We start from the raw sequence: 25,417 nt of genomic DNA, 5'->3' as shown, positions 1-25,417 counted from the left end.
TGTTTTTTTAAGGGAGCGTTGCCAGTTGTAGCACAAGTTCTTTATTTTATTTTGCAGTGTCCCTGGTAGTGGTCCGATGTTTAAAACTACAACAGTGGCAGTAGATGGAGAAAAGGAGGAAGACTCCATGGATGGAGTGCCTATGACAGTGGACACCAACACAGAGGCTATTGAAGATAAGGGAGTCTGTAGTGTTAGTGGTCAAGGCTCCCCTAGAACAGGCCCTGCCATCAGCTTTAGTTTTAACAAAGCTAGCTCTTCTCCAATACCTTCTGGAGGTTCACAGGCTCCCAAAGTGAGTGTCTCCTTCTCTTTTGCTAAGAAAGCCCCAGTCAAACTTGAGACGGCTGCCGCTCTGTTTGCAGACCATGGTGAGGAGGCAGTGGAAGGAGAAGAAGGTCAGGAAGAGGGAGGAGAAAAGACTGGAGGAGAGGACATAAGTGTGGCATCCACCACTGATATCCCTCAAGCAGCAGCAGGAGGAGGAGGTGGTGGTAGTAGTAGGTGTGAGGAAGAGCAGTTACAACCAGATGATGGAGGTGCCCTGGCCGCGACTTTGAACAAACTGAAGATGATGAAAAAAGAGGAAGGTTACTCAGGACAGGAACCACAGTATTACCATTATGTACCACCTGCACATTGTCGGGTCAAGCCACATTTCCAGTTTCTGCTTTTCATGAAGGCTTCAGACCAGTGTGATAGCGAGGAGGAGGAAGATGGAGAGAAAGATGAGAAGGCGGCAGCAGGTGATGACGGAGAGCAAAAACATATCAAAGTCAGCAGCTGCACATCTGAAAAAGACACTGAGAATGAACCACCTCAGGCACAAAACACAAATCCCACATCAGCTACAGCGAAGACAGAGGAAGAATCATGTAGTACACCTACAGGGAAAGGTGATACAGCAGTGGTGGATAGCTCGTCCCAACAAGCTGATACCAAGCAAGTAATATCCGAGCCTACAGACACAGGTCCCCGCATGCCAACTGGGCCTTTCTTTCCTGTGCTAAGTAAGGACGAAAGCACCACCTTGCAGTGGCCTTCTGAATTGTTGGAGTTTACTAAGGCTCAGCCATCTCTCTCCTACAGTTGTAATCCTCTTTACTTTGACTTCAAACTGTCAAGAAACAAAGGAAACTGGGCAAGCAAAAACAGCAAACCTGCTAAGCCAGTTAGCACTGAAGGACGAGAGGGCTCTAAGCCTGAAAACACAGACAGTAATCCTGCCACTAGTGGAGAGGTTAGCACTTCTACAACGATTGCAGGATCCAGTACAGTTCAAAAAGAACAATCATCCTTGAAAGAGGAGGGTGCTGAGAGCGAGAACAACGAGCAGAAATTACAAAGTAATGAAGATGTGTCTGCAGGGTCCAAGAAAAAGAAAAAGAAGAAACACAAGAAGTCAAGCAAGCGTTCCAAACGTAAAGAAAAAGCAGCAGTGGAGGGGGAGTTAGAAAATGAGATTCCAGGAGAGAAAACTAAAAAGAAGAAGAAACACAAAAGAAAGAAAAGCAAAAATAAACCACGTAGCACTGATGAAATTGAAGCAGAGGGAGGTGACAGTAAGGAAAAAGAGAAAAACAAGGATGACAAAGATGGAGTAGCCACTACTCAGTCATCGGGAGTAAGCACATCCAACGAAGGAGGAAAGAGAAAACGTTCCAACAAAATGTCTCAGTGGTCTGGAGTTGAGGAAACCAGTGCAGGAAAGTCTAGCTCTACAGAGGAACACAATGGTTCTAAACGTCTTAAACCTGACACCAACACACCTGCCACCTCCTGCTCTGCCTCAGCCCAAAAGAGCATAAGTGGAGGTCGACCTCCAAGTAGTGACAGCGAGGAGGAGGGTGGATCATCCTCTCAACGTTCTCGACCAGCTCGCCATCGCTCCACACCACCACGTGAGCAGCGAAGACACCGCAGTGACGATTCTGGACGATCAGGACGTTCACATAGTAGGTCATCTCGTCGAGGAGACCACAACCATAGACGCCACAGAGGTCAAAAGTCGCGCAGTCGATCCTACTCAAGTAGCTCTGAGCGTTCCTCAGCAGGGAGCAGTGCTTATAGTCGCCGTAGCCATAGCTATTCAGACAGTTACAGTGACTACAGTGGTGAAGGACGTCGTCGCAGATCAAGAAGGCCTTCCTCTGACTCAGACTATGAAAGGCGTGATAGTGGGCGATCTCACAGGCGACGTTACACTCCATCTTCTTCAGAGGAGGACTCCCGTTCACGCTCACACAGCCGCAGGAAGCATCATCGGCGGAGACACCAACGGAGCAGTAGTCGCAGCTCCAGTCGTAGTAGTAGGAGTAGCAGCGCTCGTTCTTACAGACGCAGCAGCTACAGTCGCAGTCGTAGCTCTGCTAGTCGTTCATCTAGCTCCACCAAGGGCTCTCCACATCGGCACGGTCACAGCCGGCGATCTGACAGCTCGACGCGGCGGCAGGATTTCAACCGGTCGCGAATCTACCATTCCCAGTCTCCAAGGTCCTCTTCCCGCACACAAACCCGAAACAGCAACTCTTCATCGACACAAGGAAAAAGAGGTGGTGGTGGAGCTTCCTCAAAAGAGGGAGGAGGGGCAGCAGAACATCGAAATTCATTCACAGCTCGACAACTCTTGGAGAAAATCCAATCTAAAAAAGGAGGGGATGAATCTGGTAGTGGTACCAAGACAGGCCTCAAGATCAAGGACCCTCCACAGGGATATTTCGGGCCCAAGCTCCCCCCTGCCCTTGGAAACAAAAGTATGTTGCCCCTTTTTGGCAAGCTCCAAGCAGGAAAGAAGCCACCATTATTTCCTCTTACACGTTCAACCGAGGGCGAAAAGTCAGAGCAAGGGAAAAATTCGGATAGTAATGAAGTTATCCTGGTAGAACCCATTCGTGAGTTTCCCCCACCTCCTCCTCCACCTCAGCCACCAGTTCAAAAACAAAAGCAGCAATTAGAGGAGGCTGTATCAAATTCTGCGGTGTCTGAGGAGACCAGACATCCACCATCGGACCCTCCAGCCCTTCATGAGTCTCAACCACTATATGAGCAAGATCCAGCAATGATGATGTCTCAATACCAAGGTGAACCGAGACAAGACCCCAACAATCCCATGCTGGACGAACATTTAATGGGGCCCGAAATGGGTCCGCAGCCTACTATGCACGCCTACCCTGGTTACCCTCTTAACATGGAGGATGGGGAAATGGGCATGGAACCTGAAGAGGATGGTCTTGCACCTTTAGAAAGTCAACCAATCACCTTTACCCCAGAGGAAATGGAGAAATACAGCAAGTTGCAGCAAGCAGCTCAACAACACATTCAACAGCAACTGTTAGCCAAGCAAGTGAAGACCTTCCCCTCAGCTGCAGCTGCTGCGGCAGCAGCTAACTTGGCAGCAGCGGCCAACCTTGCCCCTGCGCCACCGCCCCCACCAGCTGCACTGCAACCTATCCACATTCAACAACCCACAGTTTCTGCAGCTTCTGCTACCTCTATTACCACAGTCCAGCATGCCATTCTGCAGCACCACGCTGCTGCTATGGGCATCCATGCCCATACCCCACATCATCCCCACCATGCCCAGCTAGCCCAGGTGCACCACATACCTCAACATCATCTAACCCCTTTCTCCTTGTCACCATTGGGCCATTCTTTGGGTCATTCACTGGGTCACTCTTTAGGACACACCGGCTTGATTCCAGCCCACCACACTGCCTTCCTTTCAGGCCAACCTATACATATTATACCAGCCTCAGCCCTCCATCAAACCCCTTTTGCTCTACACCACTTCCCACATGCTGCCCTCTACCCAACTCTCTTCGCCCCTCGGCCAGCCACTGCTGCGGCAGCGGCTGCCCTACAGCTACACCCACTACTTCACCCTATCTTCTCAGGGCAGGACCTTCAGCACCCTCCAAACCACGGCTCCTGAAAATCCGTCCTCTCTCAAAGAGAGGGCCTGGCCCAGCAGTGTGAATAGCTAAAAGGTTATAGCTACCGGTTGGCACGATCTGGCGACACACTGTCCTCTACGTGCTCTGCTACCTTAGGGTGACCTCAATATGGCTGTTTAGGAGTACATTTAAATTGAGGACGGAATACGATCTTCTTGGCTGGCGTTTTGAGATTTGTAATGGCCTGAACCAGAAGCTAGGTTGGCAGGTTGACGTATGTAACATCGTATATATATATATATTCACACAAGGAGTACGAGTTGCAAGAGTTGGTTTATAGTCAAAGACGTTGATCTTACAACTAGGAAACCACTGGCATATTGTTTTGTTTTCTATGGTATGTCATACATTTTTGTTCGTTTGTCTAATGTGTTTATATATATATATATATATATATATATATATATATATATATAAATATCTATCTATCCAGAAGCTTACTGGCTCAAGCCATAATCAAGATCTTTGTTGTAGGCTTTTAGCGTGGTTTGCTACAGTTGATATGGGTGGTCTTGAGGGTCATTTTTGGTGACTTGTTTTTCTGTGTTCTAAGCATTCATGAAAGTTGCAGAATTTATTAACTCGTTGTATGAATATGCAAAGATAAACTTCAGCCTGCGATACAAAATCAGGGGGTGATAATCTGATGATTGGTTTGCTGAAATATTCTATTATTATATGTATAAATATTTGATCATTTTCAGCTTATACCAATTATCAGAAACAGTTGTACCATACTCTGATCAAAGGGTGTCACAAAATATGAACAAGATTTTTCAAATAAAAGCCATACTTGGCACTCAACTGTGTTAAGATGTTTTTGCTGGTTGGTTGTAAATCGATATAAATTTTCCAAAAATAGTGAATGGAACAGACGTCATACATGTTGATGTCAAAAGTTTTGTAACGTCACAGGCTGTTGAAACTGCATAACAGGTTACACTTTGGGATTTGAAGGTTCCTATTCCTTATTGAAATTGTGAAATCTTGCACTGAAAAATGTACATTGAGATGCCGTTTTTGCATCTTGTAACAACTGTATGATTGTAGTATTCTGCAATAATTTTATTTTCTATTTGATTTTAAATTATTTTTCTTTTTTTTGTTTTTGGAAAATGTTTTCTTTCTGTACAATTAGTGAAATGTAAATAAAGGTAACGTAGTGAAACTATGTAAAATAAAGGTTTGTAACACCTGTTTAAAAATGCTAATAAAAATAATGAAATAAAATGGGTGGAAAAGCGTATGTAAACAAGATCAGGGCCGGTACTACCAAGGTCAGGAGTGTCTTTGGAAAGTGGAGGGACAGCAGAATGTGGCAAAACGTTTGTTGACATGAATTGTACTGTAAATGGCAGCAATGACATTAGCTTTTTTTAAGTCCTCCTTGATGCATCAGCAAATAAAAACTTAATTCTGGTCTACAGGTGTGATTCATGTATGTGTATATATATATATGTAATAAACCTTTCTCGTAGTATGAAAATGTTCCTGCAGCAAACCACCCTTTATGGTTGCATAGATTTCAGGTTAAAAAAGCCAACATCAGCACAAGATATTTGCAATAAAACCAGGTAGATATAGACACAGAATAAATAAAATTTCGCTTTTTAATGACAGGCTATTTATTTTGCAGACCACCATGACCTGTCCTTCATTGCTTACTAGGAAGCGGTGAACCCCAGGAAGTGCAAGCCATCAGAAAAGGACAAATTCTGTGCCTTAATTTGATTGGACAAATAAAATAAGCTCTGGTAGGCGTAGTAAGAACCTGATAAAGTAACATACAAAAATAATTTGTTTTGCCAGTCAAATGACAATAAAGCCTTCGTATCCTGATCCTGATACACCAAGAAAGGTTCTGTCGACCGAGTCTGTCAGGTACTGATTTTCTAAAGCATTTTAAATGTACCAGAATTACTTTAACAATCACACAAACAACACCTAGGATTTACTTCACTGTGGAACGAGGCCGTCCAACATTTGTGTTGTTTCAAAATCTAGTCTTTTAAACCATATAAGGTAACTTGAGCTTGTAACAGTTATCTTTATTGTAGGTGTATTTGTGTTAATATTTACTAAGGCTTTGGCAAGGTAGGCTAATTCTTCAGCCCCAAGTAGTTCACCCAAATTTTCCAGCAGTCTTGGCTGTAAACACTAGATGGCAGTGTTGGAGGGGAATCAAGTGCCTTAGCTCTTCTGGATACTTTGTTACTGCAAAATGTTCACCAGGAATCATTTGAAGAAAGCAATATTCAGTGTTACGTATCAAGAGCTTTCAATTACCTCTGCTTACAGAGGTGAGTTTTTAAGACCTTAAAATCAGTGTTTGGTCGATGCAAGTATCAATGGCTGCATAAATCTGTTACATCTATTCACGGAGTCTGTGACATTGACTAGAGTGAAAAAGAGGTGCAGGTGACTTTTTGTTAACTTTCACATTGTTTTTCACTAATAGTATTTTATCCTCTTGGTCAACACAGGAATTTCAATGATAGTTGCAAAGACAGAAATGATGTATGAATGTTGCAAGAGGATATTGTTGAGGATTATGCTGCTGGGGTCTTGAGCATGTGTGAATGTGCACATGCAGTACCAAGATCCATGCAGCAGATGTCCAATAAGACGTCTCATTTCCTGTTTGCCAGAAGCTGTGGCTCCTGCGTAGATCCAGGCATACACACTCACACTTTAGCGGCATGAAACAAGTGTAGAGTTTTACATTTCAGGGCAGTTGGATGCTACTTGAGTTTATTGCGCAAAAATTTGTATTTACAGGTTAGAGGCATTATGAACAATACAGTAAACTAAGCACTGAGTAACCAAACATTTTTGGTTTGTTGTCCAGAAGGTGGCAATGAAGAGCTAGATAACAGACCAATTCTCTAACCATTACATATTTTAAATCTAAATGTCTTTAAATATTATTTGCTCTAATACTTCAATACAGCGAGAATAAAGGTTTTAGTTCAGTCTAGACTCCAAAATAAAGAACGGTCACACAAATTTACTGCTTATTTCAGAATCAACTGAGAGGAAAGTTACGAAAGGATTCAGTAGCTTTAAAAATACAGTTGAAGAAGAAAGACTAGAGACACAAAAGATTTGTGATGTTGAGAGTGGCAGTCATCCTGCAAAGAGGCAGTTCTGTGATTTTCTTTCAGCACACCTGTGCATTTTTCATAGATGTGATGCATGTGGCATGAAAACCAGAATGCTCCACTGATGCGATCGAGCAGCAGAGTCGGCTAAAGCTGGGAGAGTTCAGCTAAGGTATTTTACCACCAGGAACATGACAAAGCAAGTAGCCAGCATTCCAGCCATCATGATGAACTTGTCCTGCGATGCTCGCTTTTCAATAAAACGCATGACCGTGTTTGACAAACCCAACATGTTTGCGACATCCAACATCTTTTTATGGGCACCCTAAAAAACAGAAAGTGTGGAACGTTACTATGAATCTCTGATATATAAAAAAACTCTTTGAATACAGTGAGCAACAGATTAACTTTCATTAACTGAGGTACACATCACCCCCATTTCCCCAAAAACACAGGCAGAGACGGTCTCTCACGCTCTGTGATAATCAGAAGAGCTTCAGGAAGAGCAAACACTCCTCCCTGGAAACACACAGTCAGTGTCTATATGTGCATACATGACCTCAAACCGCTGGTGTCATTGTTAGCTAAAACTGACATGCATCCCTTATTTCAAACAGTGGAAATAAAACAAAAATATTTGATGAAAAAATCTGAAATGTTGCCTTGGCAATTAAATGAAAAAAATAAGATCACTAAAACAGAAATAAAAAGAACCTAAATAACAAAAATGAATGAAAATAAAAATAAAAAAGGCAAAATCAAAGATACTATAAGGAAAACTAAAATATAAAATTAAGCCTAAATGAAAATATTAATAACTACTATAATACTATATAAATAATACTAACATAACGCTGACTCAACACTCCCAACACCTACTGTTAAAATAAACAAGGTTAAATTAAATAAACATACTATACCGTTCATGTAATTGAAAACGGATATATTGATAGTGTTAATTATTCCTGTCTACATTTCATTTGGCTATCATTAAACTGTATTGTATCAGCCATCAGCACTTTATCAACAATCAGTCGAGTACTATTTGAAACACCCTGATAAGAGAATGGGAAAAAATTCCCCTTCCTGGTCTAGAGTTGAATCCGCCCTGTGTTGTGTGCACACACACCTTAAGCGTGCTCCTCTGGTCTCTCAGGCCGTCAAGGATGCTGGAGCCGGAGCCCAGCAGGTCGTCCATTCCTCTGTGAGCGTTTTGTAGACTGCTATTAAACTGCAGGGTTTCATCAATAGGGATGGAGGTGTCTGCATCCTACACATAAAAAGCACACAGCACTGTCAAAATCAAAATGCCTTCTTTGTAGTGTGATGTACGTTTATAGACTGATGAGTGATGGAGAAAGAGTCTTGGCAAAAACTACGCAGAAGAACGTGTGTGTGGTCTACTGACGTTTGTTGTGAAGTTCCGGCTCAAGAGCTCCTCTCTTTCTCTCTCCTGAGCCTCGCGAGCGTACCGTCTGTGCTGGAAGTTCCTCAGGGCTGTCTGGAGATGCTGCACATCATACTTCAACTGATCAACACGCCTACAGAAAGAAAAACACACTGAGTGTCTTTCAGACCACACAGCAGCCCGCAGGCCTTGTTTGGTGATGCAACAGTTGTAGACTACGTGCTCGTTTATATAGAAAGAACCTTTGCATTCAATAACAGACCAAATTGAAGTTCAAATAAAACTTTTCACATTTTATTTACTGCACTCAAGGCTCAACAATACAAAGTCTCAGGGCTAATGCAAAATCATTTCAGACCAGTTATTGGAACTGATATTATTGCAAATTAAAAACTATTTCAGATTTTGTATTCACATTCATTTATTAATGGGAAATTAAAATTACATTTATTTCTGAAAAATGATTTTAATATCACATTGCTAAAAATAACATTTATTAAAAATAAAATGGTTTTTAAAATGTTAAAATTATCATTTTTAATAATGATCACACATAATCGCAATTATCACATTTATTTTTCAAAATTATTTTAAAATGTTGCAATTATTATACATAATAATTAGTGTTGGGCAACGATTAATTGTGAATAATTGCATCCAAAATAAAAGTTGTGTACATAATGTGTGTGTGTGTATTTATAAATACATAATAAATATACACAGCACACACACATGCATATGTGTAAGAAAAATGTTATGTTTATATTGAATATATTTATATATAATATAAATTATTATATGAATATAAATATATACATGTAAATATTTTAAAAATACATACTGTATGCGTCTTTACCTATACATAATATATACACACAATACACACACATGTATTATATAAACAAAAACTTTTATTTTCGATGCAATTAATCATTGCCCAGCACTAATAATTCTAATAATGGTAACATTACTAAAAATCTAATTAATTTTTTATTCAAAATAGTTTCAGTTATTATATACAAATGCTATTATTTATATAATAATTCAAATGATGATCATATTGCTAAAAATGCTATTTATTTTTAAAAAATGATTGAAAATCTTTTTGAAAAATGCAAAAACATTACATTTAGTTATAGGGTCAATGAAAATGTTCACAGGACAAGTACAAATTTGAACTAATGGGTTGACTGGGCCAGCAGACAGAATCCTTATTGCTGAGCTGTTTTGACTAAATACATACAAACATGTACGGTATTGGAACAGATAAAGATATAACTATCAATTAAATGACAAAAGTGTCCAAAGAATTCACATTGTTAGACTTGTGTGAAAAGCTTCTGTTTGAGATCATCCACACACACTGTCATAAAGACACTCTTCAAGAAGAGTCTGTTCTTTACGATATTTGTTGTGAGTGAAACAACTTACATTATGTATTTACTACAAGGACAGAGCAACTCAAGTTCTTATGGGTTATGTCATGGTAGAGACGATTGCAGAAGCTCATGAATCCCCTGATCTTTGAACCTACAACGTTTAGGTAGCCATCTATCCACCAATACTATAGTCCAGCTTCCACATACTCTGGTTAATGATTACAGATCAAATTGGATACCAACTTAATCTTCTGACAGGAAGGATATTTCGCTCTAGTTGCCTATCCCTCTGAAAACAACCTCGGATCAAGACAAGGACTGAACCTTTGCATGATTCAATAAGGCACTAGTGGATATTTCTACTGATGCACTCACAATTTGGCATTTTGCCGGCGGTTTGGTGGCTCTTTACTGGCTAGCATCTCAAGTCGCTCCAGCTGATTAAAGATTTGATCAATTCTTACTTGAAGTTCATTTTCAAGTACTGCGGGAAAACACAAGAATCAGAAACATAACACAAATAGGAATCATGTATCAAGTACATCACAAAATACTTAACTAAAATTCAAGTTTGGGGTCTGTAAGATTTATTACTGCTTTTGAAAGAAATCCCTTATGCCCATTAAGGCTGCATTTTGTTATTGTGATTTATTGTAGCATTTTAAAATGACTGTTTTCTATTTTAATAGACTTTAAAATGTCATTTATTCCTGTGATGCAGGGCCACATGATCCTTCAGAAATCATTATAATATGCTGATTTACAGCTCAAGAAACATTTATTAGTATCAATGTTGAAAACAGTCATGCTTTACATCAATTTAAGCATGCTTGCTGAATAAAAAGTATTCATTTCTTTTAAAATAAATCTTACAGACACCAAACCTTTAAATAACAGTGTATGTACAATCAGCCACATTTAAAGTTGAATTTACAAGTGAATTTAGGCATCAAAACATTATAATGTACACAGTATAAAAATTGATTTCTTTCTGAGATTTGCAAAAGCTTACATTTAATGGCGTTATTAGACTCTCTTCAATATTAACCTTAAATTAATGTTAGATGGCCGCAAAACTAATCTTAATGTAAAAGTAAGGGGAAATGAGGACATTTATTTCCTTATAACAAATGCATGCACTAAGCTGCAATGAGTTAAAATAAGCATCAGGCAGAGAGAGAATCAAGCATTGATCCGCTGATTGGGAATGAGTGCCGCTTCCTTGGAGAGAACCGCAGGCTGGTGGGAAAGTTCTCTTACATGCAGTCTGCCCTGACCCCCACCCTCTGAGACAATGCAATCTCACACTCGCTCACACACAGACAAACCTATGCATGCGTTATGCATCCTTCCCGCCTATGACATCTCTTATGATGTCACCAGTATGGGTAGGAGACTGTTATCTTATTAAGAGCCACAACACCACCTCAAACACACACACCACAGCACTCCATGAGTCTCCATATCCCCACCCCACCCATCACTCCTCCCTGTCCTTCCTGCCGTGGCACCAGCCTGGCTCTCTGCATAAGCTCCACCTCTACAGAACAATCGGCTGCTCAGTGGCACCACGAGGACTCTGCCTGCCACTCAAAGAAGATCGGTTGGACCCAGTTTATTTGCCAACTTGATTATCTGATCACGAATGGAAAATACCTGGGTAAATGGGGTCTAAACACTTTGGCAATATGATCACTGAAACCATATTAGGAGGTCGTGGACAACATGTAGTGGATGTCGTGGTGGTCACATGGTTACATTTGAGAGAAAATGTTCATTGCTAAACATGTGTAAATAAGGCCTAGGACAACTGCTAACTGATCTCTGATGGGTTTCCCAAAAGCACTGTAGGCCTAAACAGATAAACCAGTGGCACAGATAGTCTCTACAAACTACTTAGGTTTACAATTATTTTGGGAAATGCAACCCTGGACTGCTTATATGTCACATTATAATAACTGGTGTTACGACTTGCACTTTCTTAGTGCTTTAATATATTTCAAAAGAGTAAAGATGTAAATTTATATAGTGATTAAATATCAACAAACAGCTGAGAGAAGGATAATCTTTGAATTACGTTAATTATAACTACACGTTATTATAAATGGTTGGTTGTATTTAAGTTTAGTCCATATCATATCATATTAGTCCAAAATGCTGATACATTTTTTATTTTTTATTATTAAACTTTTTATTTATACATAACTCCATAAAAGATTCTTTAAATATACTGTGATGAAAACTGTTAAAGTTCTTCTGGGTCCATCTTACAAAATAAGTCCTTCAAAGTTTGTCCAAATAAAAAATATTGCCTCGTGTCATTAAAAAAATCATGTTTTACGATCAATGTAGTGCTAAAATATTGACATTTTGGTGGTTCTTCGCTGGTGTGGTGTGACCTACACGACACTTTGTGCAAACAACTTGGTCATGTCTGGATTTAAATATAAAGTCAATTTAAATGTAAAGTAAACAATGCTATTTCAAAACAGCTTTACAGAAAATCATGATGTTACTATTTATAATATTTTAATGTCTTCATGCCTTAGAGTCGCATTTAGCAGATCAGAGCTGGAGAGATAATATAGTTTACATTCTGCGATGATATAAATCAAGCTCTTCAGATTTTGTTTATAGTATTTACATGTGTACTGTAAGTATCTGCATATTTTTCCCACAACAGCGTTTATTTCAAATAATTTGTTATTTTGACACTCTTCCCATTCTGCTTGCCATTTATCTAATAAATACAGGTCAATTAAGGGCTTGAAACAGAAGTGGTAAGCTCAGGCAGAAACTACTAATATGGAATAATGAAGCATATTCATGTTCATATTCAGAAACCACACTGCCCAGCTCTACTTGTCATTATGTTTTGGAGTATGTGTCCTAATTGAATCCTGTCCTCTCTGTGACTGATTGAGGATCTTTATTCATTCACACACACACACACACTTACAGTGGACGGACTGTCGGTCTGTTGTCTCCAGTCGTCCCATGTGAGACTGAACCTCCTGAATTTGTCTAAAAGTTAAAGATATGGATAAGTGAGAAGAGAGAGGAGGTTAAATACACTGTACATGATTAAAGTCATTATTCAATGAATGAATGTTAGACACATCAGGGCCCTATGGATGTCCCGCTGTCAGACAGATAATAGCATTATACAAGCTGTACCTTACTTACAGTACAACCACGCGTTTGAGGAATTAAACCAGCCGTAATGAAAGCATAATATCAACGAAACCTCCTTACTGAGAGTCATTCACAGAAAGTATACAGAGGAAGCTACAATATCTTCTTCACTTAACAGATGTTGTCAGACCAAAGCAGCTTATATTCCATTTCCATACACTATATTTCAAAGATGTGTTACATGTTACACCGAGCTTATGAAAACGGTCAGCATTTAAGATATCTGAGCATTAAACAGTTCTGTTTACTGGTAACGTTAAGCTAGTGTGAACAAACTCACTTATTGGTCTGATGGTAAAGCGTCTCCATCTTCAGTGACGCTTAAGGACGCCACTAAAATCACTGTAAAAAGTTTTTAAAGGAAAGTTATGCAATGTTTTATTTCCTCCGTTTCGTGTAGTTTCACATATCTCTGTCAAACATACACATCACCAGAGAAAAAAAAGGACCTCTTTTAGGCGCCCTCTCCGCCTGATTAAAAACACACCGCTAGAAGTAAGAACAGCGCCAGCAGTGGCGGATGGTATTCAACATTAGACATACTATTAAAATTTAGTTAGTTAGGAGGATGGTATTCAACATTGCTATTTTTTTAGTTAGTTATTAAGAGAAAGGTTGACACACATTCAGAACTACTATAATTGGCTATAAATGAAAGAAAACACACAACCAGACTAATAGGCTAATTTTAGAAATGAGTGTGAAGATTTGCATATAGATAGGCAACAGTCTTAATGGCTTTCTTATTACTGGAATAAAGAATAGTCTTGAAAAAGTAAACCAAAAAATGAACCATCAACCAGAATTAAATTAATAATAGCCTAAAATATTAGGTCTATTTTATTTGAGGTGACATTAGTAAAAGCAGGTCTTCTATCCTAATATAGTCTATAAGGAACACATCTATGTCTGTGAATTAATTTTGACAAAAAGATCTTACCTAATTACTTATACAGTTATCTATAAAGTTACAATGAGACTAAATGCCACATGGGGTAAGAAGCCTTTATGCTAAAATCTAAACTAATACAGAGATAATTTGTCAATTAGACATGAACTGAAATGATGCACACCATTAACTAACAACAGAATAATACAAAAGTTACAAAAATAGCTAGAGGTTACAAAATGCCGAAAGATACATAAAAATAAATAAATAAATAGACCTAAAACATTACAACAAAATTGTGTCCCTGTGCAAAAACACAGCCCTGTATTTTGGTGGAAACTATAATTATAGGGTTAACTTTTTGTAAGAAAGATCAGGGCCTGTATTCACAAAATATTTTATCTTAGCACTAAGAGTTCTACTAAATAGCAGGAAAAGTTTTTAGCTAAGTGTTTTCTCTTAAAACCCATTCACAAAGCTGCTGAGACAAACTTGTACTAAGGAATAGAGATAAGTCTTAAGACAGGGCTGTCCAAACTCAGTCCTGGAGGGCCGGTGTCCTGCAGAGTTTAGCTCCAACCCTAATTAAACACACCTGAAGCAGCTAATCAAGCTCTTACTAGCTTGCAAGCAGGTGTGTTGAGGCAAGTTGGAGCTAAACTCTGCAGGACACCGGCCCTCCAGGACCGAGTTTGGACAGCCCTGTCGTAAGGTAAGAGTAAGGGCGGGGTTGACCTTGTTGCTATGGATGATTTCGGCATGCTTACTAACTATGCACACAATGATTGGCTTATAGGAGAGGGGAGCGGTCTCTGTCAGAGATTTATTCATAGAAATATTGTAGAGCGCAATATTATTCTTCCGTATTCAAATAAAGGTTTAAAAAAATGTTAACTGCCACAATCAAATAAAGATTTTAAAATGCAGGATAAGTGTCACTAATTAAACAAGTATATCTTCAGCTTATTGTCAGCCTCTTACATGTATGCTTCTCAAAAACAACTAGCAGATATGCATATAAACTGCCTTTTAATTAACAGAGTACATTAACCATAGCTAATAGTAATACATGCCAACGTAAAAAAAAAAAAAAAAACTGAATGCAAGAACAGCTGTTATTTCTTGCCCAACTGGTTAATGAAAAGAAGGATATAATCAAAGGAAAATTTGGAGTTGGGGTAACCTCCAAAACCAAAGGTGATACATTTTTAAAAGGTCATTATCATCAAATGTTTCTAAAATGTTTACATTCAGAGACAGATTGCCAGCAACAGCCATTTTAGGATAGTTTGTGGTTTGGTTTTAGTGGCTTAAGAGTCCTCTTCACTACTGCTAACGTTTCACAGATTTAGAAGCTAGTTTTAGTGCTAAAATGCTTTGTGAAATACTCTTAGAGCAAAACTTTTGGAGTCCTAAATTAATACTGGCATGCCCATTTGTTTAAGATTTTCTCCTAAATCAGCAAGTTATGAGCTACTTTTAGCCTTGAGGTGTTTTGTGAATACGGGCCCTGAATATTTAGACAGCAATTAGCAACCAGCTTTAATCTTATGTGAATTAAAGTAGTCTATTTTTCCCATAAGATCTCTACATTCAGAAATCTGTTCCATAAAGCCCTTTAAATGACAACTATTAATGTAAACCTTAATCCCATTCATCATTTATGTGAAACATGAATCATGCAGCAATTGTAATTTTATGAAAGCAAATTCCATCATTCTTGTATATGGTAACAGCTTGAGGCCTGGGGTAAAGTGTGTCAACTTTCATCCCTTGATGGAGCGTCAGTGACAGGAAGAACATAATGACAAATCTTCTTGGGGCAAGATTTTGTCAACTCCTTTCGCTCGTCCCAGCGTTGTCTAATTATGTTGGTTTCCGCAGCCTTGTATCTGAACACACCAGTTTGATCTGGTGCCTCCCATGCCCGGAGACACAGACACAAGAATAATGATATCAGATTTTCCAAAAGGGAGACAGACAGATGAGGTGGATGTTTGTTGACCTGTTCATCACAGTTTGAAGAGAATGAGTGGATGAAAGTGACATTGATTTCGCTACATTGGGTTTTTGTGCCCTGTGGTTAAACCTCAACAATGCCATCACTGAATTCTCCAGAAACAGGTCTCTCTCTCTCTCTCTCTCTCTCTCTCTCTCTCTCTGTGTGTGTGTGAGTATGTGTAAAGAATGAGACATGGCAGTTTCATACAAAATAACACAGCTGGATTATTCATGTTTTTTATAAACTATGTTGTAATTAAGTTTGACATTCTTAAAAACTCAGTTACTTAAACCAAGGGGTCATGAACTGCCTTAATTTTTTTTTTACTGTTCTCTGAGGTACACTATAACGTTTTTTGTTTGTTTGTTTTTTTTACATCAAAATACATCATAAATTAGAAGTAATATGCTATTTTCTGTCCTGTTTTTAACCCCCTCATCAGAACTCTCTGTTAGAATAGGCGTGGCTAAGAACTCATGAATACAGTACATATCAAACGACTTGAGAACAAAGGAACAAGTTCTTACTGATGCAGTCTGGCATTTCATTAAATGTAAAGTTCATCAGATAAAGTTTTTCATTTGGTTTCTGAGTAGACCTGCGTTTTCCGCTCTCATCATTTAAACTACATGCATGAATCGGTGGGCAGCGCCAAACAGGCAGCGATGTAGAAGCAGGCGTTGATCTTCTTCTGTGGAGGTGGTGCTTATCCACACTATTTCATCATAATGTGGCACATTGGCACAGACTGGCTTCAATATAACAAGAAAGTTTTGAGATCTGAAACTTAGAGAATGTTTTTATAGCATAATGATGGCTTATATATCAAAAGATCAAGGGTAATTTTGATTTCACAGTTCATGACCCCATGAACAGATTGCTTTTATTTACACATTGGCAATAAGATTGACACGATGCCTAGCATGAAGCTAAAAGGGTGGAAATAAATAAATGAACAGGATGTCTGTTAGAGAATCAGCTTACACCAGAGTGTCAGTTTGAGGTAATTTCCATTTTCTGGTTTGTAATTAAAACATTTTTGTGTGCAATATGTAAAAAAAAAAAAAATGCTGGTGTCTATGTTTTTGTTGTTGTTTTTATGCAAGTTTCATTTATTTATTTATTACATAAATTCCATTCTATATATAAAAAAAATGTTACTGGTTACTTCCTACTTCATAAAAAGTGGTAATTATAAGGAGGAAACTCTGGATTTGTTTTTTAAGCCCAGAGTTTCCAAATCAAGGGATGTGTCAGTCAAAAAATAAATAACCAAATAATACTGTGCAATAATGATTATATTTATATAACATTTATATTTATAATATTTATACTTATAATATTTAATATTTATAGAAAACTGAATTAAAACATTAACAGGAAAACCCAATCTTCTTTATTCATCATTATCTTGTTGCATTTTTTGCAGAAAAGATTTGCTTGTTTCAATGAAAGTTATTTGAACACATAAGACTCCACAATTATGACTTTACAATTCATTTAATATAAGCTTCCCAGGTGGACTTGATTTACAATTTGCAATTACAATTATTTACAATTCACCTCACTTATGCTGTGAAAGGAGGAAAAAAATAATATGATTCCATCTTCAAAAATTGTGAATTTAATATATTTTCCTGTACATAACCATTATTTTCTCTCTTAGAGGTCTGCTGTGGTCAGGTGTGTGTAATTATTGTCTGTATGTGTGTGAGTGTGTGTTTATCTGCAAGCTACCTGTTTTGACTGGTGTTGATGTTTACCCCCCACACCATTAGTGTGGCGGGTGAGATGGGCAGGTCTGAATGGAGGCCGAATGGTGGTTGATGTCTGTCTCTCCAGGCTACCTTTCTGAAACAGAGCCCCCTTTTTAAACTCCCGTCTTCCCTCAATCCAGCTCGCCCCCAGCACTATCTCTCTTCATGCTCCTTCTTGCTCTGCACACACTCCATCCTTACTGTCATAACACCTCCTGAGGCTAAGAGGGATATTAAGGGAAAGAGAGAGGGAGGGAGACTTTCACAGGAATAAGCAGACAGGAGTCATGAGAAATGAAGGTGGGGAGAAACACTGGAGAAGGGGATGATAATTCTAGAAGGAGGAAATAGATAAAGAGCAATGAGTCCTGTTAATGTTTTCGACCATATTTTCTGAGGTTACACATGTCAAAGCAATTTGTCCTCCGGCGACAAAGCATCATTCAACCTTCTGCCATCACACACAGATAGGCACAAACTCACACAGCTGTGAACCAGAGGCAGGGGGTTTTGTCAGGTGCTGATGATTTGCGTATTTGCCCCTGATGAACTGTTTTACGTAAAAAATTAATAGAAATGTTGTAAAGAGTGGGTTAACTGTTATTTTTTCAGTCTTATTTTAGACACCATAGTAACAACCGGTTCTGTTGTTCTGTGGAGATAATATAAAGCGGGAGGCGTTCTTGTGTATTTTTCATGCATAAAGAGAAAATAATATGTTATTAAGTCACTTAAGTTTAATGTTTGGTGGAAAGAGCATTCGGCGTCTTTTATCCTGACAGCAGGTGAAGGTGGAAATCTGTAATGTCATGATGAAGAAGATCATGAATGGTGCTGAAATGGCTCCAGGGGTAGAAATGTTTGGATGCCAGATGTCTGTTTTCTCATTCATTTTTGTTTTCTGAGCTTTATTTTGAGGAGAAGAATACACCGCTTGTGTTTCAGCTGATGAGAGGTTACTGAGAACTAATAAAAACCTGCAAGGCTTTGTGCTTTTGCCTCTGTATTTATAAATGGATCCTTGAACTGTAGGCACACACTCAAATAAATATTTAGGCCTTGATTTAAGATATATATTTTTTAATTGCAATAAATTTCTATCCATTTGGATCAAAGTTTTACTATGCTTAATAAACTTAATGTGATGCTCAGTCATAAATAGGCTACTGTAAATGAAACATGAAAGCTTTCTGTAATAGACAAATAAACAAATAAACAAAAAATACAAATAAACTGAATGTATCTCTAGCCATATTTTAATCATGAATTAACTGAATGAATGTAATTGTTTTCACAATGAACCGATTAATACTGATTCTATTTTAATAAATGCATTATGAAAATTGTATTTTTTAAATAATGCCAAATAGATATGCAAATAGTTCATTCATAAACTATGCCATTGTTTTTATTAATTAATTAATATCTTTATTTTTAAGATATTTTTATATCGTTATTATTATTTTATTATTATTATTATTATTATTATTATAGTACTTTTTAATGTAAGTTTTAAAGTAAAACTGTGTAATCCAGATGGATGGACATTGGACACTTTGTAATTCAAACACATACATCTTAATTATTATTATTATTTTTATTATTTATTTTTTTGGAGTGCAATTTCTCCTCCCCTCAATCTTTGTACTGGAATCATCTCTCACACTCTGTCTGGGTCACTATAGCTTGAGGAACTTGAATATTTTGAGCTTGAAGAACTTGCAGCTGTAGGTAATGAACATACACACACACACACACACACACACAGCCCCGTGGTAATGCCACCTGTGACAGGAGCCCCTTCATGATGAAGTCTTCATCCTACAGCATATACTGAAGATGAATATGTCAACCATTCCCCTTGTCTCTATATTATAAACATAAACAATAACACAGATCTATGATGAGACCCACATAGCTTTCTTACAACTTTACAGTATATGAAGAATTACAAGTTAAAAAGGTTACATTACAATAGTGTATTAGGTTCACAGTGTACATCACCAAAACCTGTGTTTTGTTTATTAAATAGTTTGACTAATTACATTAATCTACAAATAGATGTGTTTAACTCATGCACTGCAGTTATGTCATAGTTTATTATAAACCAATTATGGTGACCAACCAACAAGTATATTTAATTATATTTAATGAAGCATTTTTGCTTTCTGTCTAATTCTAGTCTTAAATGCTGAGTCTAGTTATTTTTAGTTTAAAGGGCTGTTCACACACAACATGTTTTTGCATTCCACTGCATCACATTTCCTTTGTTTTCTAAACATGAGCTAGACATGCTTGACTGTAGTTTAGTGTATTTTACAGTGTCTCACACACAACACAGCACTTACTTTGAAAAACTTTGGGAAAAATGCATCTACTGACCTTGTGTTTTTTTTTTGTTTTTTTTTATTCATAAGTGTTGTGAATCCCTCTTTGAACTCATGAACATCAAATAAGAAACCCTGAAAATGCTTCATAACTTTGTAATAAAATTATCAGTGTGCAGATGGAGAGTGCAGGCTTGGGAAAGACTAAGAGCACTCACAGAGCTCTATTCACATGAGATGTTTAGGTGAACACATATAGTTTGTGTGTGTATGAAACTTTGGATGTTGATGTGAACAAGAGAGGAATGAAGGCTGCTCCTGCCTACTATCTGTCATTATCTTCAGTGCACTTGTTGATCAGTCTGGGAAACTCTTGTTTTCTCTGCTAATGGAGGTCAGGTCCAAGACTGGATCTAATCACACAGGTAGAATATGATGTTCTCTGATCTTTAGTTAAATCTTTGGTTGTACGGGGTATTACAGTACTCTTGAAACAGTGTAGTGTATGATATGTGTGGAATGAATGTTATCCTGGGTGGCTTTGGGTTTTAACCCAACAGGTGTTTCTTTAACTCGATGTCAAGGCTCATGGGAAATCCTCCTTCACAGTTTTCCCACCCCTCAGCCACGCAGTTAGGATAGTGAGGAGACAAAACTCTGTTAAGTGTGTGTGTGTGTGATGCAAGGCCGAACAAGGATAGGTAGAGAAAGTTTTTTTTTTTTCATCAAAACTTTTGTTCTTGTTCTTTGTCCACTGTTGTCAACTCTCATGAGACAAATACACATCCACAGCTTCAAAAACAAGCCCAAAACAAGCCCAATTTTTTTTATGATTTATTATCATCAATATTATTTATTATCAATTATTTATTACCAATAAATGAGCCTGCGACATATTAAACTGAAACTACTCTTTTATCTGAAAAGCAAAACAGAAGCTATTGTACAAAAATCAGCAAACTGCAACAAAAGTGGGAACAAAACTCATCTCCAATCACCTGTGCGCAGAATAGGATTGGAGACATGGGATTGGATAAGATAGGAAAGGAGAAAAGGAGAAAAACACAAGAGCTTCAAAGGGAAGCTGTAACATAGTCACATATTTATAGCCTAAAATATATAGAGGTCATTCTATGGAAATGTCCATTTTTCTGTCCCTTTACAGAAATATTAAACTTGAAAAACACTAGGCTACAATTTATTTTTATAGTTTAGAGTGAAACAATGTGTTATTTGAACAATTACACCTTCTTGAGCCATCAGTGTGGCAATATTTGTTTTGAATTAATTATAAAGAATTCCAAGCACCACAAAACTGCTCATCCCCACAGCCATGTACAGAGGGAAAGTGCTTTATTTTGAGGCCAAAAACAGGTTTTTCTTTATTAAAATAAAATAATGTATACATAACTATCAAATAAATGACATAAAAAAACAAAACAAAATGCCAAATAACTATTATAGAAACATATATAAAAAATATTATATTAAATTATATATTAAATTATAATATATATATATATATATATAAAAAGAAAATATCATATATCATATTATTAAAAAATATTATAAAAAAGATAAAAAATCATTAAGCTGTCATTTATGTGTATTCATGAAGTCAAAAGGTAATCTAATAATGTGGTCTAAGTTTAAATGTTAAAAAAGAAATACATTTTAAGACATCTTGCCATACCAGGCTATTCGAACAAAATGTTTTTACTCTTAGTATTAGGATATGACTACTTGTTTTTTATTACAGCCCGTGATAATTAATACATTACAAAATATAATTATTGAAAAATACTGATAAATACTGGATTAACTGGAAGATTGAGGAATGACATTTAGATTAATGATAGTTCGGCCAAAAATGAAAATTCAGTCATTAATTACTCACCCTCATGTCGTTCCAAACCCGTAAGACCTTTGTTCATCTTCAGACACAAACTAAGATATTTTTGATGAAAATCAGAGACCTTTCTGACCATGCATAGACACCAATGTAACTGAAAAGTTCAAGGGCCAGAAACGTGAGGACATCGATAAAATAGTCCATGTGACATCAGTGGTTCAACCGTAGTTTTATGAAGTTTTTGTGCACAAAGAAAACAAATATAATTACTTTATTCAACAATTTCTTCTCTTCTGTGTCAGTTTTGCTTGCTCACGAGAGTACAACGTCACATGCGTGTGCATTCCTCTGTTTGCAAACAAGCTGCAGCACATCCAGGTTCTACGTCAGAATGCTGCTCCTGCGTCAGCAGCATCATACACATGTGTTATGGTACGCTCCTGAACACATGTTGTCGACTGACACGGAAGAGAAGAAATTGTTGAATAAAGTCATTATTTTTGTTTTCCTTGCACACAGAGAGTAGTCGCATAGCTGCATAACATTATGGTCGAACCATTTATTTATTTATTTATTTATTTATTATTATTTAATTCATTATTTGACAGGGACAATGGACAGTCAGAAAACTGCCCCAGAATTAGTTACAGAGCTAAATTTCATCTGCTGTCCCTGGGCAGGAGAATACCAAAACAAATAAAAAAAACATCAGTATAATACCATGTACAATAAAATCCCCCTAAAATTTAACAGATAAAAGCATAATCCCCCACATAGAAACTACAATCCAAGTTTCTACAAAATATCCCATATAAATACTACAAAGCATCACCCTTCAAAAAAGTATCAACATTTTACAACTCGCCAAAGTTCCATTCAGAATACAAAAATACTCAGTGGTGACACACCTGACTCATCTTTAACCATATTTTCAAATGTTGCTTAAACTGTGCTGTCTTATATTAATTGGTAAATTATTCCAGTTATTAACAGCCCTTACAGAAAAAGCTGAACGACCAAAATCAGTAATTCTAAAATTTGCTGCACAATCACCTCTTGACAAAGCTCTAGTTTGTCTTATATTTTCAGGACAAACAAAAAAAAACAAATTCTTTCCAGGGTGAAGGTGCAAGATTATTAACAATTTTGTACATTACAACAATTGTAAAACACAACAAAATTGTCAAAAGTAAAAAATTTATCCAAGTACAAACTAAAGAGTAATGGTCCTAGGGTTGACCCCTGAGGAACCCCTGTAGAACAATCTCTTAAAGAAGATTTGTGTGATTTAATCCGGGCACACTGTTTCCTTGATGTAAGATAAGACTCAATCCATTTTATTGTCTCTTCTTAGAAATTAAAGTATGATAATTTAGATAATAAGATATTGGGATTTAGTGTATCCCAGTGAAACTCAAATCTGGCTCACAAGATCCACTTTCCTGCAGATTTTATCTCCAACCCTGATCAAACTCACCTACCTGTGATTTTCTAATGATCCTGAAGACATTGATTAGAATGTTCAGGTGTGTTGGAGCTAAACTCTGCAGGAAAGTGGATCTCGCGAGCCAGATTTGAGTATCCCTGGTGTATCAAATGCCTTTTGTAAATCAAGGAACACAGCACCCACAACCCCACCCTTATCTAATTTTGACTGAATTTGCTCAATAAAATAATATACAGCAGTTTCTGTCGAATGCTTTTTACAAAACCCAAATTGCATAGGACATTAGGACACAATAAATTATTTTTTGTATCTAAGAAATTCACAATTTGCTCAGTTACAACTTTTTCTTCTATTTTAGACACTACTGACAGAATTGAAATTGGCCTATAATTTGCCACATTAGTTGGATCATCTGTCTTAGAAACTGCGGTAACTAACCCCGTTTTCCAGCAACTTGGGAATGTAGATTGTCTAATTAATAAATTGACAAAATGAGTAATTGGTGCTAAAAAAAAATATCACTATTATTTTATTTTATTTTTAAATTACAGTCTAAACCATCTCTAGCTTTAGCATTGGAATTTTAAAAATATTTTATAATATCCTGAATTGTATACTCGGTAACTATTGTCAAATGAAATGGTTTTACTAAATTCACTAAATTAATTTCTTTATATCTTATGCCAAATTTATCACTCAAATTTTGAACTGAGCCAACGAAGTAATTATTAAATACATCTGCAATTTCCTCAGGTTTATCAATTATACATCCTTTAAAATCCAATTCTATACAATTATTACATGATTTAATGTATTTCTTTGTCAATTTATTAATAGTTTGCCATTCCCTTTTACTATTGCCTTTAGCCTAATTTAGAAAATTAACAAAAAATTGTGCCTTAGTCTGCTGTAATGTCTTAACTATCTTATTTCTTAAACTATTAAAAAGTAGTCGATCTTGTTGCAAACCAGATTTTATAGCTTTTTTTTAAAGCAGTATCACACTTTTTCATAAGCATCCATACCTGTTCATTAATCCATGGTAAATTATTCAGTCTATGCTTATTTCCAACTAGTTTTGTATATTTATTCCTTAAGTTTTTTTTTTAGCTCCTCTATAAATCATCTATGTGCAGTTTCCAGGTTTTCAGAAAATAAAAGTGATTGCCAATCAATTTATCCAAGCTCTTCTTCAAAAGTAGTCATATCCTGGTTACTGGTTAATATTATGATATACAAATCTTTTCTTATTCAACTTCCTAGAAACAAGTATTAAATTGTGATCTGATAATCCAGTTAAAAGATTGAAGGTCTTTGTAATTCTGTCTGGTTTATTACAACTGTAATTCAGTCGTGGCCTAATGGATAGGGAGTTGGACTTGTAACCCGAAGGTCGCTGGTTTGAGTCTCAGGTCCGGTGGGGGTTGTAGGTGGGGGGAGTGAATGTCCAGCACTCTCTCCACCTTTAATACCATGAGCTAGGCACAGATCCCCCAACTGCTCCCTGGGCGCCGCAGCATTGGCTGCCCACTGCTCCAGGTGTGTGTTCACTACTGTGTGTGTGCACTTGGATGGGTTAAATGCAGAGCACAAATTCTAAGTATGGGTCACCGTACTTGGCTACACTTCACTTCACAAATAAGATCAAGGTTCAAGAAGTAGCTGTAATTTGTGCAGGGCCCTCAACCAATTGTGTAAAATCATGTAATTTCCTTCTATTTTTTTTTTGGTCGTTTTATCAGACCAGTTAAGATTGAAATCCCCCAAAACAATACACTCTTTACTCATCTCAGTTCCTTTAAAAAGTTTCCTAAAGTGATCATACAATGAAATATCGGATGAAGGGGGTCTATAAACTGCAACAATGTTGAAAGACATTTGTGAAGATAAAGTAATTAACACAGCAATACATTCAAAATCATTTGAGCATTCAAGATGAACTTGTTTACTTATAAAAAGATCTTTAACATAAATAAGAAGCCCTCCGTCTTTAACATAAATAAGAAGCCCTCCTCCTCTGCCATTTTTCCTATCTTGTCTGAAATATTTTTACCCGGGCATTGCTAAAGATGCACTAGGAAAAGTTTTAGTTAACCACATTTCAGAC

General features: G+C 37.1%; 2 protein-coding genes across 6 annotated transcripts in view; one reads left to right on the top strand and one right to left on the bottom strand.

Annotated features, from left to right (window-relative positions):
* LOC306869164 (G patch domain-containing protein 8-like) overlaps positions 1 to 5,372 on the top strand; it is a 44,584-nt gene extending 39,212 nt beyond the window's left edge. For all 5 annotated transcript variants that reach the window (XM_079415793.1, XM_079415794.1, XM_079415795.1 and 2 more), the window contains one exon: positions 58 to 5,372. In XM_079415793.1, coding sequence (XP_079271919.1) covers positions 58 to 3,931 — 3,874 coding nt within the window. In that variant the 3' untranslated portion in view covers positions 3,932 to 5,372. The remainder of the gene's footprint in view (positions 1 to 57) is intronic.
* A 178-nt stretch (positions 5,373 to 5,550) lies between these two features.
* LOC306861638 (Golgi SNAP receptor complex member 2-like) lies at positions 5,551 to 13,488 on the bottom strand. Its single transcript, XM_079404031.1, has 6 exons — positions 13,317 to 13,488; positions 12,801 to 12,865; positions 10,217 to 10,325; positions 8,463 to 8,595; positions 8,184 to 8,324; positions 5,551 to 7,379 (listed from the first exon to the last, which is right to left on the bottom strand). Exons 1-6 carry the CDS (start codon positions 13,343 to 13,345, stop codon positions 7,218 to 7,220), a joined length of 639 nt encoding a protein of 212 aa, XP_079260157.1. The 5' UTR covers positions 13,346 to 13,488; the 3' UTR covers positions 5,551 to 7,217.
* Positions 13,489 to 25,417: the final 11,929 nt, after the last annotated feature.

Source organism: Barbus barbus (assembly GCF_936440315.1).
Source record: "Barbus barbus genome assembly, chromosome: 4".
Taxonomy (NCBI): Eukaryota; Metazoa; Chordata; class Actinopteri; order Cypriniformes; family Cyprinidae; genus Barbus; species Barbus barbus.
This window is presented reverse-complemented; position numbering and strand designations above follow the sequence as displayed.

What these genes read in the sequence shown, in the direction of transcription:
- LOC306861638 (XM_079404031.1), bottom strand. Translation starts at nt 13,345, where the DNA reads ATGGAGACGCTTTACCATCAGACCAATAA. An exon ending in CGCCGGCAAAATGCCAAATT is followed by an intron (nt 8,596 to 10,216) that starts GTGAGTGCATCA and finishes TTCTTTCTGTAG; the next exon opens with GCGTGTTGATCAGTTGAAGT. An exon ending in ACCAGAGGAGCACGCTTAAG is followed by an intron (nt 7,380 to 8,183) that starts GTGTGTGTGCAC and finishes TCTGTTTTTTAG; the next exon opens with GGTGCCCATAAAAAGATGTT.